Source organism: Homalodisca vitripennis, chromosome 1, assembly GCF_021130785.1.
Source record: "Homalodisca vitripennis isolate AUS2020 chromosome 1, UT_GWSS_2.1, whole genome shotgun sequence".
Classification (NCBI taxonomy): Eukaryota; Metazoa; Arthropoda; class Insecta; order Hemiptera; family Cicadellidae; genus Homalodisca; species Homalodisca vitripennis.
This window is the reverse complement of record NC_060207.1, coordinates 82,981,783-82,998,438: the sequence shown is the minus strand read 5'-3', so window position 1 is coordinate 82,998,438 and position 16,656 is coordinate 82,981,783. Positions and strand designations below refer to the sequence as shown.

Here is a 16,656-nt window from a genome sequence, read left to right as displayed (position 1 = left end):
ATCTTTGTTTTTCTATAACTCGTGAAAAGTTATTATTGAACTAATGTAAACCAGTTACGTACACGTTGCAAAATATTTTAACTTAGTTCATTTCTTTGTTAGTTTAGTTCTTAGTTTTGTTAGTTTGATGAACAAACTCGAACCAAAACAATGTGATAGTGTTAGGTAACAAATGTTCAATATATTTTACTAAACGATAACTTTAATGGATTTCGAAGTTGGAATCCTCCTCCGACTTCAGCAGCTTTGAAAAGTCCCCATAATTGAGTACTTAAGGGAGGAAATGTAAATCAACCCTTAAAGCCTGTACAAATACCGCCTTGCCCTAATCACTCCACATTGCCTGTACAGAAAGCGGAACGGGGGTGTCTGTTTGCCGCGAAATAAGCCGTCACTCCACTCAATAAAAGGGCCATTCAGGGTGCGCGGGTGCATATAAAGGCGTTCGATTTCCATATTGAATCAGACCGAGAGGGCGGACGCGCGCGCGGGCGTGCGGGCGTGCGGGCGCGGGACCCGAGCACAATTCATCACCTCGGCATTGTCTCAGAGACTCCCGGCACCTGTCCCCTACAGTCTACAGGGTCCCGGTTTTTGTCTCGAACCCCCTCCCCCCGAGACTCCACTGACAAATTGATTACTGTTTGTATTTAAATGGCACCACGGAGGTCTCGGCATGTATGTGGCAAGGAATTATTGTACTCGTAATCCCCAAAATTGTGGACAATAAATTTGAAAGTGATAGAACAAATTGCATACTTCAAAAGTCCACATTTAAAATTTGTTACATTCAATATTAGTCAGTTTAAACTGTAGGAAGTGTTAGGTCATTAGATATAGTAAATATATTTTGGACTTTGTCGCAATTTATAACGATGTAAGTATTAAAGAAGTATTGTACTCGTAACCCTGAAACCTGTGGATAAGCAGTTTGAAAATGAAAGGTCAAATTGTTTACTTCAAAACCAGAATTTTAATTAACAAAATTATGAACTTTGTTTAATTTGTTGGAAGTTTTGGGCCATTAGATGCAATCAACAGATACAATCAGCCTTAATGAATGTTGTGAACTACTGCTGAGGGAAGAGAAGTTTGTTTTCTTCACAATAGATTTCCATTTTACGATGGCCATCCAAAAAAGTAAATTACGTTGTAATATAAACAAAAAAATGTATTATTTACATTTGAAAGTGACACTAAATACTATTTTTCAACATAGTCATCATACAATTCGTATATGCAAGACTGTCGAATGATAAGGTAAAGTTTTTATAAAAAAATATCTGTACACCGATATTTGCCCCTTGAGGTAATTTGTTGATGGATCGATACATTCTTATTTTTGTGTAACGATTTCTCACATAACGTTCACGTGTTGCATGAATATAAATACGTAAGTAGATCATATGTACTTAAATGATGTGTTAGTCTCAATCGTCACCGTACACTATTGCACGATTTATGAGTGTTTACATGATACAAAGGCCGATCGATGTATGTGTTATGCCTGTTCCACGATGGCTAATATACTTGCTGGCCGATTGCCAACAAGGTAGCCAATTCTAGAACAGTGGAAATTAGTTCGTAAGCCCTCAGAACACGTTTACTATCTAACTCTGGTATCTTGTAATTAATGAGTCCAACACTAGTAGACTATTACTATTTCACTGCTTAGGCATGTTTAGACTAAGTTTTTGCAAATTATTCACACTTCTAAATAATAAATAAAGAAAACACCTGTTATTAGACGCTCGTTAAAATACTGCTGGCTATATAATTCATAGTTTGTTCGTTATATACAGTGGTGGTCCACTTCGTGTTTCAAGGATCTTTCTATCCTGGTGCACTGATTAAAGATAAACAATAGTATTGGAGTCGGCCAATACTGCCGTTGGCACGGAGCCATCGGTAGACATCTCTTCTGAGAATTGGTCAAATATTCCACTCGATATGCCAATCTCTTAACTCATATGCGTTTGCATTGCAATTCTAAGAATTACAATTTCACTGAAAAGGCGACTGTAAAGTGTAAATGTTTGTACTGTCATTGTAATTTAAGAATAGTGAAAGTTGCGTTGTGGGATGTAGGAATGATAAGTGAAATATGTAGATGTACTGATGGTATAGTGCCAATAAAAGTGAGGATATAAAGTGCCTCCTTTACTCAGAATGCAGAATGTATCATGTCGCGCAAGAAAGGGCCTGGCCTGTTCAGCCTCACTCATATCGTACCTCACAATATGTTAACATGCCAGAAGTTGAGCAGTAAAAACCCGCGCAGAAGTAATAGCAGTGTTGTTGACATATGTTTCCGTGATTTGTGCCCTACTTGCCATTCCGTTTAAAAATGGCCGGAAACCCACAACACGGGAAGCCCTGTAATGGATCAGTCCCGGAGCACGACAGGCCTCAATGTTACCCGGACACGCGCGATGACAAAAATACCGTTCGGGCAGGTAAAACATCAGAGTGGTTCTCATAAATAGGGGACAGGTCCGATAAATCTGGCGCTGAGGCGGGGGTTGCACGCGAGCTACCCTCGGTCCGAGCCGTAGTCAAGCTCTCGACGGCTGGAAACCGGCCGGGATAAGTCACCCTATGAGGGATGACCTTGTTGCGCTGTCGGTCGCGACGACTCCCTACGCCCTGTCGCTGTCTTCTGTCGTTTTGATAAAGTGCCACGGCGACCCACGACTTTCACATAAACCCTGCGAGGCAGGACTGCGGGCACGGAATGCCAGTTTGTCGGTTCTCGGCTCCGGCTCTACCTCCAGGTCTACGGGGAAGGTGGAGGTCCCGCCGCCGCCACGCCGGTCGTGCAGGACATGCCGTGGCTTCCCGCGATTTGTCCGCGGCGCCCCCCACACCTACAACTCCGCACGACCGCATAAGTCACCTCACTTCCTTTTGTGGACGACTTCGCCTTGTGCACATTCCCCGTGTCGGGAGAGCTTCTGCTACACAAAGTCTTTCGGAGAGAAACAAAGTGCACTGTAAAGATATGTTGAAACGACCGATTCTGAACATCGATCAAAGCGTTTAAAAGGGTAAAGATAGAGGTGGACATATTTTACCTCGTGAAGAGTAACAGGAGGAGACTTATTCCACCAGCGGGAGACATATGCAAGCCAGGAATTTGATACATTATGCATATCAGCTGTAATATTAGACGTTTAGATAAATTTATATATTTCTTCTATAATATTTTTGTGTGGTCATGTTAAGTTTTATGTTTATATAAACCACATACCTTGAATATGTTTATGTTAAAAGTTGTTATATTTTGAGTGCCCAGTAACCTATAGGTCTACAACAGTCCACGGCCGGCATTATGTTGCCAAATTACACAATTTTGGATCAGTATTCTACCATGGAACTGCAATGAAGCTTAACTGTAAGGAAGGTTGAGTTCCAGCACCAGAGTGGATCATCATACATACTTTTCATATAAATTTTCGTTGTTGAAAATTTTGATGTTCATAAACGGACACTAACTCTAAAATCTTATTCGCATAGAATACTGAACTTATTCAAGACATCCATTTAATGTATAATATATGCTCAATTTAAATATGAGAGTGGTTATGAGGCATCATTATGCATTATTAAATATTTCCAAAGTGTTGACTGATGTAGTAACTGTACAGTATGTATAAATACAAGCTTAGAACAATTTATGGTTATCTTACGGAATTTCAATCCATTTAAGAAGATTCAGAAATATAACGAATTGTGTTATCGAGACATTAAAGAATCAGTTGATAGTTAAAAAAAATTGATTTAGTGTATCATCCAAATTAATCAATTTATTGGTAAAGTGTTTGACTTTCCTGAGGGTTCTGAAATGCCTCTCTTTCAGTTGGGAGTCTTAAAAGCCAGTTTGGTATTCAGATGAACAATTCTACCTTTACTTCTGAATCCTGCTGTCCAAAAGAAACAAAAACACTTGTGTTGGTACAGAGGTGTACCTAGAGTTTGTAAAGGGGACAACGAATCAGGGAACTGCACATTGTGAAGGTCAATAGGGTAAAGGTGTGACTGGCAATTCTGTGCAATATCACCTGGTCGTAAACTCTCCAGGGCTAAGATAGAACGACCCTAGGGTAGTAGAGTGAAGTAGTGGTCGTGTAGGTGTCGCGAAGTAGTTCGTATTTCTGATTGGTAGGTTGTTTACTGTGGTAAATCAACAGCGGAATTGACAAGGCTTTGTATATCTATCAGTTTGACCCAAGACCGCAGCAGAACCCACTCGGGTCCGGCAAATCAAGTCGTCCAGTCGTCGTGATTTACCCACATCCGGTTTACAGCGGTTTTACAGCTACCACTATATTACCTCACATAACGCATATCAAGTTCCGACTGTGCGCACAGATTAAACAAATGCTCGCTTTATGGCTGCATTAACGTCTTTCTTATGGCCTTCCTTTACTGCGGTTTTTACGGTGTTCTCGCCGTCTAATAACAAGACAACGCGTATTAACTTCCAGCGCTTGCCGGGCTCACGGTGTCGTTTTTATTGGCCGAGTAGAAATAGGCGCCATTATAAAATACCGCGCGATTAAACACGCGGTTCCATTTCATTTTGTTTGGATCTGTTTTACGCGTGCGTTTGTTTTCATTTGCCGCCTCGCCCGGTGCGCCTGGGTCAAACCACTGCGGTTAGTCAATTACTACTATCGTCTGTTTGTGTTTATTCGTCCAGATAAACAGCGATTAGTTAAATCGTGATATTTTTGTCACCGTTTAAAGCTTTAATTTGTGTACATATACGTCGCGCCGGCTGTATTAGACATCTCGTATTTCGTGATGGGAGTTTGTTATAATTTTAATTTGGTTTATTTCTTCATTCACGGTCAAGCTCTAAGTAAAACACATTTTGTTCTTTATATTCTAGTTAGTTTGAAAATTGGAATTGGATCTTGTTGAAAACACTAAATGTTTTGGTATCTTCTATAAAGCAGTGAGTTTGGCAGCCATTGCAGACGAAGGGGCCGATCGTAGCTGATGAATATTGGAGTTGCAGATACGTTTATAGTTGTATGGAATGTTTTTATTGATTCAGACTTTTTACTCAAATATATTTTATGTTACATATAATTGCCGCAAAAATAGGTCTAACGATTTAAAAAAATTGGATCACAGTGTATCAAATATCAAAAGTGGCACTAATTTAATCTCTCTAAAACTCTCTTCCAACATTATAAAATTAGTTTTATTTAAATTAAACGTATGATAACATCTACACTACAAAATAAGTGTGTGTGTATATATATATATATATATATATATATATATATATATATATATATATATATATATATATAGTGTTTTGAGGCTTTCAATGGTCTAAAAAGATGCTTATCCAAAAGTTACAAAGGTGGTTACAAAAATGAGTAATCTAATGTTGTAAATTTTCTGCTATATACAAAGAACGCATCCATTGTGGTGACCGGGGTGTCAAACGGCTTATATTAACTCTTTACCATTAACCATTAAGTGGTTAAAACTGTATACAGCTTATCAACAAAGCACAACAATTTCAAAAAAGTCTTAATTTTGGTATTGTGTAACAATGAAATCAAGAAATAAAAATATAAAAGGCAAGGAGTACGAGATATAAGACTTTTGTGTAGGTAACTGAACAACTTTGCAAAATTTTAGCACTATCTACTGTATATATAACACGTGGCAAATCAACATTCTGATATAATTCTAGGTATTCAGAGCTATGCAGTAATAATATAAATTTAATTTAAGGTGTTGAACTTTAGATTTTCACTTTCAGTTCAATACAACTTAAGTGGTGTTTTTGTTGCAGCTATGGAGCTGGTTACGACTTGGCGGCGCGGCGGAAGAACGCGACGCGGGAGTCTACGGCGACGTTGAAGGCGTGGTTGAACGAGCACAAGAAGAACCCCTACCCGACGAAAGGCGAGAAGATCATGTTGGCCATCATTACCAAGATGACGCTGACCCAAGTGTCAACGTGGTTCGCCAACGCGAGGAGACGACTCAAGAAGGAGAACAAGATGACGTGGGAGCCCAAGAACAAAACCGATGATGACGATGACGCCATCATCTCAGACTGTGATGACAAGTCCAAGGACGATTTACTGATGGATGATGATAAGATTAAGGATCACAGGATGGGGAAAGGTAAGCCGCGTGGATCTTGGTGGGGGTTGTTTTGAATATTTATAAGGGTCTCTCTTCAGGTCTGGTAAACTTGGAGGAAACAACTTTCCAATAATGATGTCAAACAACTTTACGTTGCGTTACCACCACCAATCAAACTTCTTTTTATCTTTATAAATAATATTTATGGATGGATGATGATAAGATTAAGGATCACAGGATGGGGAAAGGTAAGCCGCGTGGATCTTGGTGGGGGTTGTTTTGAATATTTATAAGGGTCTCTCTTCAGGTCTGGTAAACTTGGAGGAAACAACTTTCCAATAATGATGTCAAACAACTTTACGTTGCGTTACCACCACCAATCAAACTTCTTTTTATCTTTATAAATAATATTTATGGAAAATATAATGATTATTTATATATATATATAAATTAATGTATTCCAACTTTACGTAAATTAATGTATTAAACGCTCTATCCACTATTTTTACAACAAAATGAATTTACTTCAAATATGTAACAAAACATTGTTTGGAAATATTTAATGTATTTTTGGTGAATTCGCATTTGCAAATCAAACGTACGAGTATTTCATTAACCATTATAAAATAACATTTTTCATTTTATTTGAAGTATGTTAGAATTCGATTGGACCTATACGTTAGAATGATTTTTAATTTCGTAAAGAACTTTATAAAATTTAAAAAAATGTCCGTCGGTCTTTTAAATTCTCCCACTACGTAACATTGTATCTAGCCAACATGTAACATAAATTAAATTTGTACGTCAGCAAAATTTACAGCCGTTCCAATTAACGGGCATTTAAACGCCAAAAAGGACGTTAACTGCAAACAGAAATAGTAAAATCTGAACAAATGAGGGTAGTTATTTTCGCCCGAGTCTATAATTTGGCCGGTGCCAGGTCGTTAATTTCGTCTCACGCATGCGCACTGACACCGGCGGCGGCTCCCGGAGTTATCTACACTGACTCCTTGCCCGGAAACCATAAACAGGAGTCATTTTGTGTCCTTGGCTCGTTTAATACTAATTACACCAGTCATCCCGTCAGACTTACATAAATACGGAATGCACGCATCCTGACCTCCACCGAGCGCTTCAGGATTGTTCTGGCTAAGGTGGAGCCACACAACGTACATTTACAGAGCACACTACGACAACAAGAGTTACAGACTATTATAGTATACAGATATTCAAAGGTGATGTATTGAAAGTGATTTTTTTAAACTTACTTTTACTTACGGTTTTAAAAACATTTATTTTATGACGGAGTTTAGAAACGGCCACTTTCAACATTTTGTTGTATACATTTTTGTAAACTGTGCCCGATAGTAAAATAACGAGGTTTCAAGACCTAATTTTAGTCCTTGATTTCTTGGCTTTAAAAGAAAATAGACCTTATTATTATAAGAATTGTGTGACAAGCTTGTTCTGTGCGGCGATTTGTAGTTGATGGCGTTAGCATGCTAAATCTTTTCCTGAATTTGCCATAATTTATTGTACCTTTTCCAGTAATTGTCTAATTTGTATAAACTATTATTGTTAGAGTTCACTCAATATAACATCAACATGTTCAGTATTTTTCTGTAATTAATGTATAATTACTCTTTCTGCCATTTGATATTACATTGCGCGCAAATGCAACGTTCCAAACGGCACGAGATGGTATATTCTTTTATAAACTGTTATAAAATCAAAGCTAATATTTATTTTGTGGGAGTGTAATATTATAACAGTAACATCAGTGGAATTTCATTAGAACATAACACTTTGTTATAACCACTGTTAAACATGGCTGTGACAACAGGTCCTGCAGATTTTTAAATAAATATTAAATTCAATTTTGACAATTTTCTGTCATTGTATGTTGATGGAGCTAACTGAAACCACTCACACGTATATTTGTTAGGTTCGTGTGTATGGCATCATTTCTAGCTAGAGTTCAAGACGCAGACTGCAAGAACTAAGGTGGCAGGTGTCAACGAAGACAGTGGTCGAGGGAGCGAGCACCCAACGTTACTATCCTCTCAGTGGTTTCCACGGCAAAAACCGGCGCTGAGGCGTTCATACATAAAACAAACGGCGACAACGGGGTTCCAGCTGATCATGACGGGTAAAAAATGCAGTGAAGCCATTGTTAGAGCTCGAGACCCGGGCGGCGCCACGGCCGTGGCCGCGACGACAGCGGCATTCCGCGCTCGCGCGACAGCGACGGTTCAGGTTTTGTAGCCGCTGAAGAAATATGGAATTATAACCACCACAGAAGTCTATTAACGAGGAGTACCTGGAGTTTCTTGTAGCCGGTGGAGATTACTGACTCGGTGTAAGCCTATCGTTGCTGGAACTAGAAATTAGCTTCAGCGAAAGATATGCAAATATTGAAATATAATACCTTATGTGTATAGAAATTAAAAATGCTAGTAGAAACGTTTAAAGTCTTTATAAAAATCAGTTTTTAACAATTGAATTATCATTTCGTCGCCTAATTAGAACGACACTGTAATCAGCATTTCCTGTAACGGGAAAAGTATTTTACAACTTAAAATCCGTAGCATATTTCGTCTAAAAATAGCAATAGTATCCAAATGTGCAATAGTATCCAACATTAAGAAAGCCAATTTGTCACCCAATTATTGATTTTTGTTATAAACAGATCTTTATCGGTGACATTCATTTATACCCATTGGATGAAAGAATGTTCCATAATGACTGACCGAACGCTTCTGTTACATAAGTACTTCAGAATATCACTTGATAAATCGTTAGATCGTAAGGAGCTCGTTGGCAGACAGTCGTTAAATCAGCTGGAGTAACGATATCGTTGGGTCAGAAAGCAATGGCGAATGAAAGAATAAATAAAGAAGTAGTGAGGTCCATCTCATAACCTTGAGGCCCTGGAAGTCGGGGGAAGACCAGGAGATTGAAATTACAAACAACGTATCGTGTTTCCAAAGGTTATGTTTGCCGGTTGGCGATCGATTTAACATTATAATTTCGCTACTCGGTTTCGATTTCAGTCCGGCGTGAAAACATCGATTTCGGTCGAAACTGATACTAGAGATCTCGAAGACCGCCCGGTAGTAGGACCAGTTTTGTGACCTTGAAAATATGTAGAGGTCTCGGTCTCACATGGATAGGTTATGGGCCAAGAATTGTTTGTATGATTGAATCCTTAAACCTTTTTTTCATTTGCATGGATAACAATCTTGAAGTCGAAACAACCACGATTGCCACGATTGTTTGTATTGACAGCAACTGCGAACTCGTTGCATGTTCCAGTTTGAAAATTTAGGAAATTAGGATAAGCGTGTTGATTATGGATTGTTGATGAGTACGCTGTACAGCAGCTGTACAGATTGTATGCAATCGGGAGACAACCTGCCAACGCCTGCAACATTCCAAATTTTACAATCCTCGCTACTATTACAATCGTTCTTGATGACGTGCCATCATAGTGATACCATCAACAGCGCTGGACAGCGTGCATGTTTCTACGGAATCGATAACCGCAACAATCAGTACCAATCGATGATTCCCTGCTGTGGTGATTTGGCGAAGTCTGAGTACTAACCGGCAGTTGTCTTGTTAGTTAATACTTTGATATTTTGCAAGAATGGTTACAGTTTACAAGGGTGGTATTTTCTCGATTAATGTGCAATTAATCTGAAGAAGATTTAAAACAAAGGTGAATTTTTGCTTGAGAGTGCTCTTGGAGAGTTACACTATACAACAGTGAATGAAGCATTGATTGTGGTAAATTTGTCAGCGCTACTTTATTTTAATTCACTTTATAAGATATTTTTAGCTCTTTAAAGTGCACCTAATGGCCTCGTATTGTGCTACCAAGTCAATTAGTTATTTATACGGTACCTATTGTCAAGTACAATAACAGCAGTTATAGTGATGGCAAAAATCAAATTTCTGGATTTAAATCAGGCAAGAACACTTTGTTGTGGCAGTGCAAGTTCAATGAAAGATCAAACCAGAGATTGGGCCGGCTCATATATACCCGAGTCAGTTATTAGTTTCTCTTGTTGGCCACGCTCCCTGTAATTATTGCAATTACAGAACAATTCATTAGCACTGCCCATAGGTGCACGCGGCCATTTTGTAGGCCGGACAAAATTAATGCTGCAGGCTCCTAGGACCGTGAAACTAGCCGACTTCTGCTACTGGTCCCCGGTCAGCAGTAACAATTAGAAGGCTTATCTCACTTTCCTTCCGCCAGGACCTTATCCTGTTATTTTTTTTCAGCAGCCCTTCTCTTTTCAAATAGCAAGTGATATGATGTATGAATCACAATCTTCACAGTTTAGATTTCATTTCATAATCTTTTTCTTAGAGCTATCTGTTTTCTGTTAGATGACGAAGTTTCGTCTTGTCCAAATGTATGTGGGTCTCTTCAAGTTTTTCTACAATAATGTTATCATCTGTAACAGATAAATAAAAAGATACCCTTATTATTATAAAACAGTGGCGATGTTTCCCTTCTAACGAAGTTCCTGTTAACGCACAAAGTAACTGTCCTGAGAGACTCCATTCCTCACAGGTTCCACTCCTTTTCCCTTCTCCGGTCGTGGTGACAGCTGTCGTCGCCCGCCATCTTGCTGCAGATTGACGCAATTTCCGAGAAGTGCGCCGCTTATTAAATCCAGCCGGCGCTCAGCGCAGTTCCCACATACGACGGGCCTCATGAATGCCGGAGGCCCTGCGGCGACAAATCAGCACGCTACGGTATAATGAGGCTGAGGCTACAGGGACCTGGTTTTACTTTTGGATCAGCCCCATTACAGTTCTCTGGATGACAAATGTACTCATATTTTAACTAACAAGGCCCAGTACTGCATCATCCAGTAACCCAAAATAAAAATTCGAACAAAGTTATAGTCCACTCATCCTTTAAATCCCTCATTATTCGATACAGAAGACACGTGACTTTTGAACCTCTGCACTGCGTTCACCAGAAGATAGCAAGTCTGTTAGCATATTCTTTTATCCATCATTAAGGCAAATAATAGCAGTTTTTCTTAATTTCTCATATTGTCTGTTTACAACCAAGAGAAGAGAAGTGTATCTAGAACTAGGATTCCTTTTATTTGTCATTCTGAAAGAGCTTCATTGAAAAAAAAATGCTTTTCTTAATATTATAACTGTATTATTCATCCACAATCAAGTAAAAAATCGGATCGGTGTACAGTATTTATTTTGAATTGTTACTGCCCACACCCAGTTCAGAAATAAACGCCTAGATATTAAAAAAGATTTACAATTTATTATCCTTAGTTAAGGTTTGCGCTTCGTTAGCGAAGCGTTAAGTTTAAAGACCCGTAGTGTGTATGAATCGGAAAACCTACAAAAAGAAAGTAAGTAAATGACCGAGTGGAAACTAGGTGAAAGCGCTCGTTTCTTAAATGGCACTGCTTGATCAATTAGGCCAGAGGAAATTATCCTTGAAACAGCGTTGAAGCTGAAAGACTGTAAGGCTTGATGAGAAACTGTACAATACCAACAACGCAGAGTAAACCAGTGTAAATAGTTCAGTGAGGTAAACAGAACCATAAATATAAATTACGCCAATAAATAATCTACCTAGATAAGTAATATTTGTTAAAGTATAAAATAACCATAAAAACAATAACGTTTCTTGGTCATGGCTGATGAAGGGATGTTCAAAAAACCATGTGAACAATAAAATAAAATGCCAAGACGAGACAAACAACACAGTGGTGCAATATTTTTAAATGCAATTCATTTATTGGATTACAAATTATTAGCTACAAAATAAATATTCAGTTTTTAAAACAGATAACTCTTTTATTCCCAAAAAACATTGATCGAGAAGGGTTTTCTTTAAAAAATAACGTGTAACCTTACAATATTTTAGTGGAAGAGTGTGTTTCCATGCATGACCCATTAACACGAAGATAAAAGTAATTATCTTTTTTGGTGTTTATCCAAATAACTTTTTGCAAAATATAAGGAATTAGAATTCCATTTAAAGGGATTTTTCCGATATACAATTAATCTTTAGGTTTTAGCCCTAGAATATGGATTGTTTATTAATTAAAATATGTCAAGGGAGTTTGGAGGTGGAGTAGTTATAATTTTCAAAAAAGCCATATTTTGGCTTTATATGAGCTATCCTGGGCAACTGTGTTTGGATAAATTACAACTGTCCAATTTATTTAATAACACCCGTCTTGGAAGAGGGCGATTGAATGTGTCACTCATGGAGCATAGAGTGGAACAGGAAACAGGCTTTTTAAGAACTGCAATCATTACTGATTAGTTCTTTATATAGGCAAATTAATAGACTAAAAGACAAAGTAAACATCGAGTCAACAACAAATAGGTTCTATGCCGAAAGACTAAGGACTGATATTAAAGTGTTTTAACAAATGTACAATCACTTTTGTATAAAATATAATCAAATGTGATGTGAAAAACTACGGGTATATGATTTAATATATAAAATATACTTGTTTTATATACACAAACCGGTTGGCATAAACATATTTCTAAATATTCTTTCATGTTAAAATATTTAAAAAAATATAGAAAATATAAATACAGACGCATACAGTTATTTCAGTTTATTATATACCGCTAGTATTACAAAGACAGTATCGCTAAAGACATAAGTTTGAATGAGTTGTTTCTGCTACCTATAATCTGTTGTACTGGTGACCACTCTCAATTTTCACACCGTAAGAACAATGTTGTAAAGGTGTTTAACATTGATCTTACGGGGTAACACTCAAGGTCGTTTCATATATTTCTATCGGTGCAGATAAGTATCACGGTAGCGCGATAATTACAAACACCTGTAGTACTCACCTCGGCGTAGAAGTGAAGAAAGGTCCTGCCGTTTCCCGCCCAATTAAAGGTATGTCCCCCGGTATCACAGAGGCAGATCCAGACGCTGATAAAAGATAACCGGTCTGATTAGGTACGTAACTGCCCGCTTACCGCATAGGTTATTATAAAGAGCGTTACGTAAGATGCTCATAAGTGTACAGTTCCTGAATCACTCGGAGGTGTACGTGTGGGAGTGTCAATCCTTAATCCTGCTCTTTACATTTAAATACAATATAATCATGTAAATTATGTTTCCTTCATAACTGAAATATGTTTAATGAGAAGATATGAGGATTTCGGACATTTGCTAGCGCTATGCGTTGGCGTATATATACTGTTCTATACCATACAAATCTAATGATAAAAACTACTGGATCGTAGTATTGAAATTCATAGGGTCCCAGGTTAACATAGAGGCATATTCCTATTTAAAAAATCACCCAGTTTTACAAAATGAAATTTCGTGTGAAGCTACGCGTAACTGCTACTAACATATAACGATGGCAAAGTTGCCAAATACTACTTTCTTCAAACCATCCATTGTCAATAACAAATTTTAAACAACAAATTGTATACATTATCATAATGTAGTGGTGGTATATGTAGCATAATCACGATAGCTTACCACGTTCCCGTCCTATAAACGGATTTTTAAGGAAGAAAATGTGTCAGTTTTAAACTATCTGTATATCTTAATAGAATCATTTGATATTTACTTAGTATATATTTAGTATTTATTATAACTCTAATAATATTGTAAAAAGGAAATAGATTTCAAACAGGTGGTACGTCTAGTTCAAATTGAAGTAATAAACCAACAATGACTTTAATTCATTATTCAGAGAGATTATAAATTTACTCGTTTATTGTAGGGTTTATAGAAGTTAAATTGTTAAATGTTTATTGTAGACGTTCGTATTCCCCTTAAATTCTTGGCATCCACAAGATTTCAGGTTCAGGTTTTTCTTAGAGAGGAGAGACTTCACAACCCTACCAGATTTCCAGAGAGAGAATGCTCTCTTCCTCGCCGCCGTGCTTCCACTCGCTCTCACCCTATCACGCACGTCGATGACGCATTCTTTCAATTTCCTCGGAATCTACATATCCCATCCATCCGCGGATATCTATCCCCAGAGCCTGTGGGGTGCGAGGGTGTCGGCTGGGCTGATTGTTCTTAATGCGTTGATGACTAAATCAAAATGGGTCTCTTAAAAGCCTAAACGATGGACACTTGTCGCTCCCCCTCGGATTACCATCGGAAAGCTATTCGAGGCTCTTAATGAAATCACCCCGCCGCGTCGGGGGAGGCAGGAACTCCCCAGTGCGGAAAAGTGCAGTCCACAGACCCTTAAATAATGTATCGTTCCGCCCGGCTTAATTTAATTGGGGCGATTTAAAAACGTTTGCTCAGCTCCCGCCTTACTCCTCTCTATCGCGGATACAATTACGGTTTCTTTGCTCGACAATTAGCCGACTCGCTGACACTCGGTGATTTATTGTGGATTGTGCCCATTTTGCTTTTTACGGTGCCCGGGTATTCTCAAAGTGTAGATATAATTGCGCTCCGGCGCTGTTGGCGCCATCTTCCAGCCGTGGTGGACTGTGGATGCGGTTCGCGATAAAAAGTTAAACACGTGGTGATGGATAAGGCCACGGTCGTTTGCCATTACTGTACTTGAAAGCCTGGGCAGGACAAATCAATGGTCTGAGTGAGCAATAGTTGACTTAATCCCAATTCGTAAAGAAGTGAACGTGTCTTTTTGCTGTTCTGATGTGTAGTCTGGAATGAAAAAGCGACAGCGGTTAAAACATTTGGCAATAGATATTAAAAAATATTGCACCCACAATTTTTAGAAACATTATATGAATTAAACATTATACACACGCATGTACATATTGTTTTTGAACTGAAACATCGTAAGCTATAGATTACTTAATAAAAAACAGAAATTTGTGCAGAAATTTGTGACTTTTAAGAAGGCATTTGAATAAGGAAGTAAGATAAATATTTATAATTGTATTCAAAATATCTAGACTTGTGCTTCTCAAAATTGACCGAGAGCTTGTGATGTACAGACTCGATGCTGCACGTGAAGGCAGAGCACCACCTAAAGGACCTGGATGATTCGGACGATCTGGAGGATGACGAGAGGAAATCTGACCATTTCCATCACTCGTACCATCCGCACAACCACCCGCACAACCATCCTCACCACCACAACCACCTGATGATGAAGGGAGAGTTGGGAGGCCACAAGGACGACTGTGGGGTGCCACTGCCCGCGACTAAGCCGAAGATCTGGTCATTGGCGGACACCGCGGCTTGCAAGACGCCGCCTCCTCCGTCGTCGCAGCAGCCCTGGTGTGGGGCGGGGGGCTCCGGGATGGGGGTGGGACTCAACGGGTTCGCTCTCCCTTCAGCGTCCGCCCCGTACTCTAGATATAGTGGGTTCTTCAACGGGGGACCTTCCGTTGGCTCCTCAGGGTTCCCCGAGGTCCAGACGGACACCCCACCTCAAACTCCCCCCAACATGAAACTCCCGAGTGTGGCCGGAAATTTGATTCCCGCCCCCGGAAGCTGCTTCGCCGGAAGCAACGGGGTGGCGCCCCCTCACGCCCAGGGCGGTTACCCCCAACAACCCCCTCAGTTTGGGCAGTACCCCGCCCCTAGGCACCAGGAAAAGGAGAGACACGAGTACCTCCCGCCACAGCACCTAGGCTCCCAGCCGCCCCAGCCGACCCCTGAGGAGACCGCCTTCAAACCCTTCTATAAAAAGTGAGTAGTGATCAGGTTATTGGTGATGGAAATAAATTTCCAGTCGGAAGTTGTTGAACACATGAATCGCCTATAGTAAGATAATGTCTAATAGTTTAGCACTTAAACAGTGATCAAAACGTTTACTACCATCTGGAGTAATCCAAATATTAACTTAAATATTTTACTATATTTTAAGATCGTAAATAACTATAACGATTCAAATAGTACAGTTAGTTTAAAAAAATACAGACGTACTTGGTAATTATATAACCAGTTATGCTTGTTTCTCAGTTTTGATTAGAAATGATTAAATAAGCGAAATTGGATAAATTTCAGAATTATAGTAGCGTAAAAGTAAGCACATATGGTAATCGATACAATTTGTTTTTAAAATAAGGTACAAGACAAGGAGACTTGAATAATGAGTTAGCTACATAATTAAGTTCTGTATATTCCAGAAAAATGATGTTTTATGAATGAATTTAATTAAATCACAGGACTATATTTTTAATATGTTTAACATTCCAAACAGTATAGTTTAATAGTCCTAGATTCGAAATGCTTTTTATAACATAGGATCTTCTATATACAATTATATAAAGGTAACGTATTCGTATAAACGGCAAGTTCTATTTTTTGATCGTTGAATGATCTTGGTGGAGTACTAGGCTACTTCTCTTGTACTTAAGGTCTATATGTTTATGTAGTTAGTAAAATTTTGTTTGCACTAATCGATCCTAATGAAATACCGTAACAGTAGTAAGAAAACGTTAAATACATTGATTGAATTAGAAGTAACGAGTATTAAAAACTTACAACTAAAAACCTATTAAATGATTTTTTTAAATATAATAACAATTATTGATACACAAATAATAATGAGACAA

The 16,656-nt window shown here is 38.6% G+C and overlaps 1 protein-coding gene across 3 annotated transcripts in view; it reads left to right on the top strand.

The window, feature by feature from the left end:
• Window positions 1-16,656, top strand: part of LOC124365784 (homeobox protein araucan) — a 185,644-nt gene that overhangs the window by 158,167 nt on the left and 10,821 nt on the right. For all 3 annotated transcript variants that reach the window (XR_006922745.1, XR_006922747.1, XM_046821803.1), the window contains 2 exons: window positions 5,819-6,156; window positions 15,088-15,787. Coding sequence is in view for 1 of the 3 variants with exons in the window: in XM_046821803.1 (XP_046677759.1) it covers window positions 5,819-6,156; window positions 15,088-15,787 (1,038 nt within the window). In the remaining 2 variants the exon portion in view is untranslated. The remainder of the gene's footprint in view (window positions 1-5,818; window positions 6,157-15,087; window positions 15,788-16,656) is intronic.